Below are 580 nucleotides of genomic sequence, written 5' to 3' on the forward strand. Positions count from 1 at the left end.
GTGTCTTTCAATTGCTTCAAAATCATCTGCTGCATATGATGAACTGAGGGGTACTTTTACAGGAAGTGGCACCATTGAATTACCAAGCCGACGTCAATTGAGAGATTACAGCAATGCAATTAAACCGAAGACTGGTTTCAACCCACCTGTTATTGAAACTTTGAAAAAAATGGTGAAAGATTATCAACCAGTCGAGAGATTTGTTGCTATTTTGTTTGATGAAATGAAAGTTCAAAGTGGACTGGTATGGGACAAGCATTCAGGTGAACTGATTGGCTATATTGACTTAGGAGATCCTGATACAAACTATGCAACACTTGAAAGTCAATACATGATAGCCACTCATGCACTTGTCTTTATGGTAAAGGGCATATGCTCCAAACTACAGTTTGTGTTGGGGTATTTTGCAACAGGAGCAATTACATCATTTCAATTATTCCCAATCTTTTGGAAGGCGGTCTCGATTTTAGAAATGTCTTGTGGACTTGCTGTTGTTGTTGCTACAGCTGATGGCGCGTCACCAAACAGACGGTTCTTCAAAATGCATGAAGAAATGAATTCTGTGAATGATAAGGATGTT

At 39.0% G+C, this 580-nt stretch overlaps 1 protein-coding gene across 1 annotated transcript; it reads left to right on the forward strand.

Annotated features, from left to right (window-relative positions):
- Positions 1–6: 6 nt before the first annotated feature.
- Positions 7–577, forward strand: LOC117110449 (the record flags this gene model as incomplete). The annotated part of the gene is made up of 1 exon (XM_033253155.1): positions 7–577. A coding segment is annotated over exon 1 (408 nt), but the record flags the coding sequence as incomplete, so codon positions are not given.
- Positions 578–580: the final 3 nt, after the last annotated feature.

The sequence above is a fragment of the Anneissia japonica genome, unplaced genomic scaffold (genome assembly GCF_011630105.1).
Source record: "Anneissia japonica isolate Jap-2015-1 unplaced genomic scaffold, ASM1163010v1 scaffold93979_len575_cov175, whole genome shotgun sequence".
NCBI lineage: Eukaryota > Metazoa > Echinodermata > Crinoidea > Comatulida > Comatulidae > Anneissia > Anneissia japonica.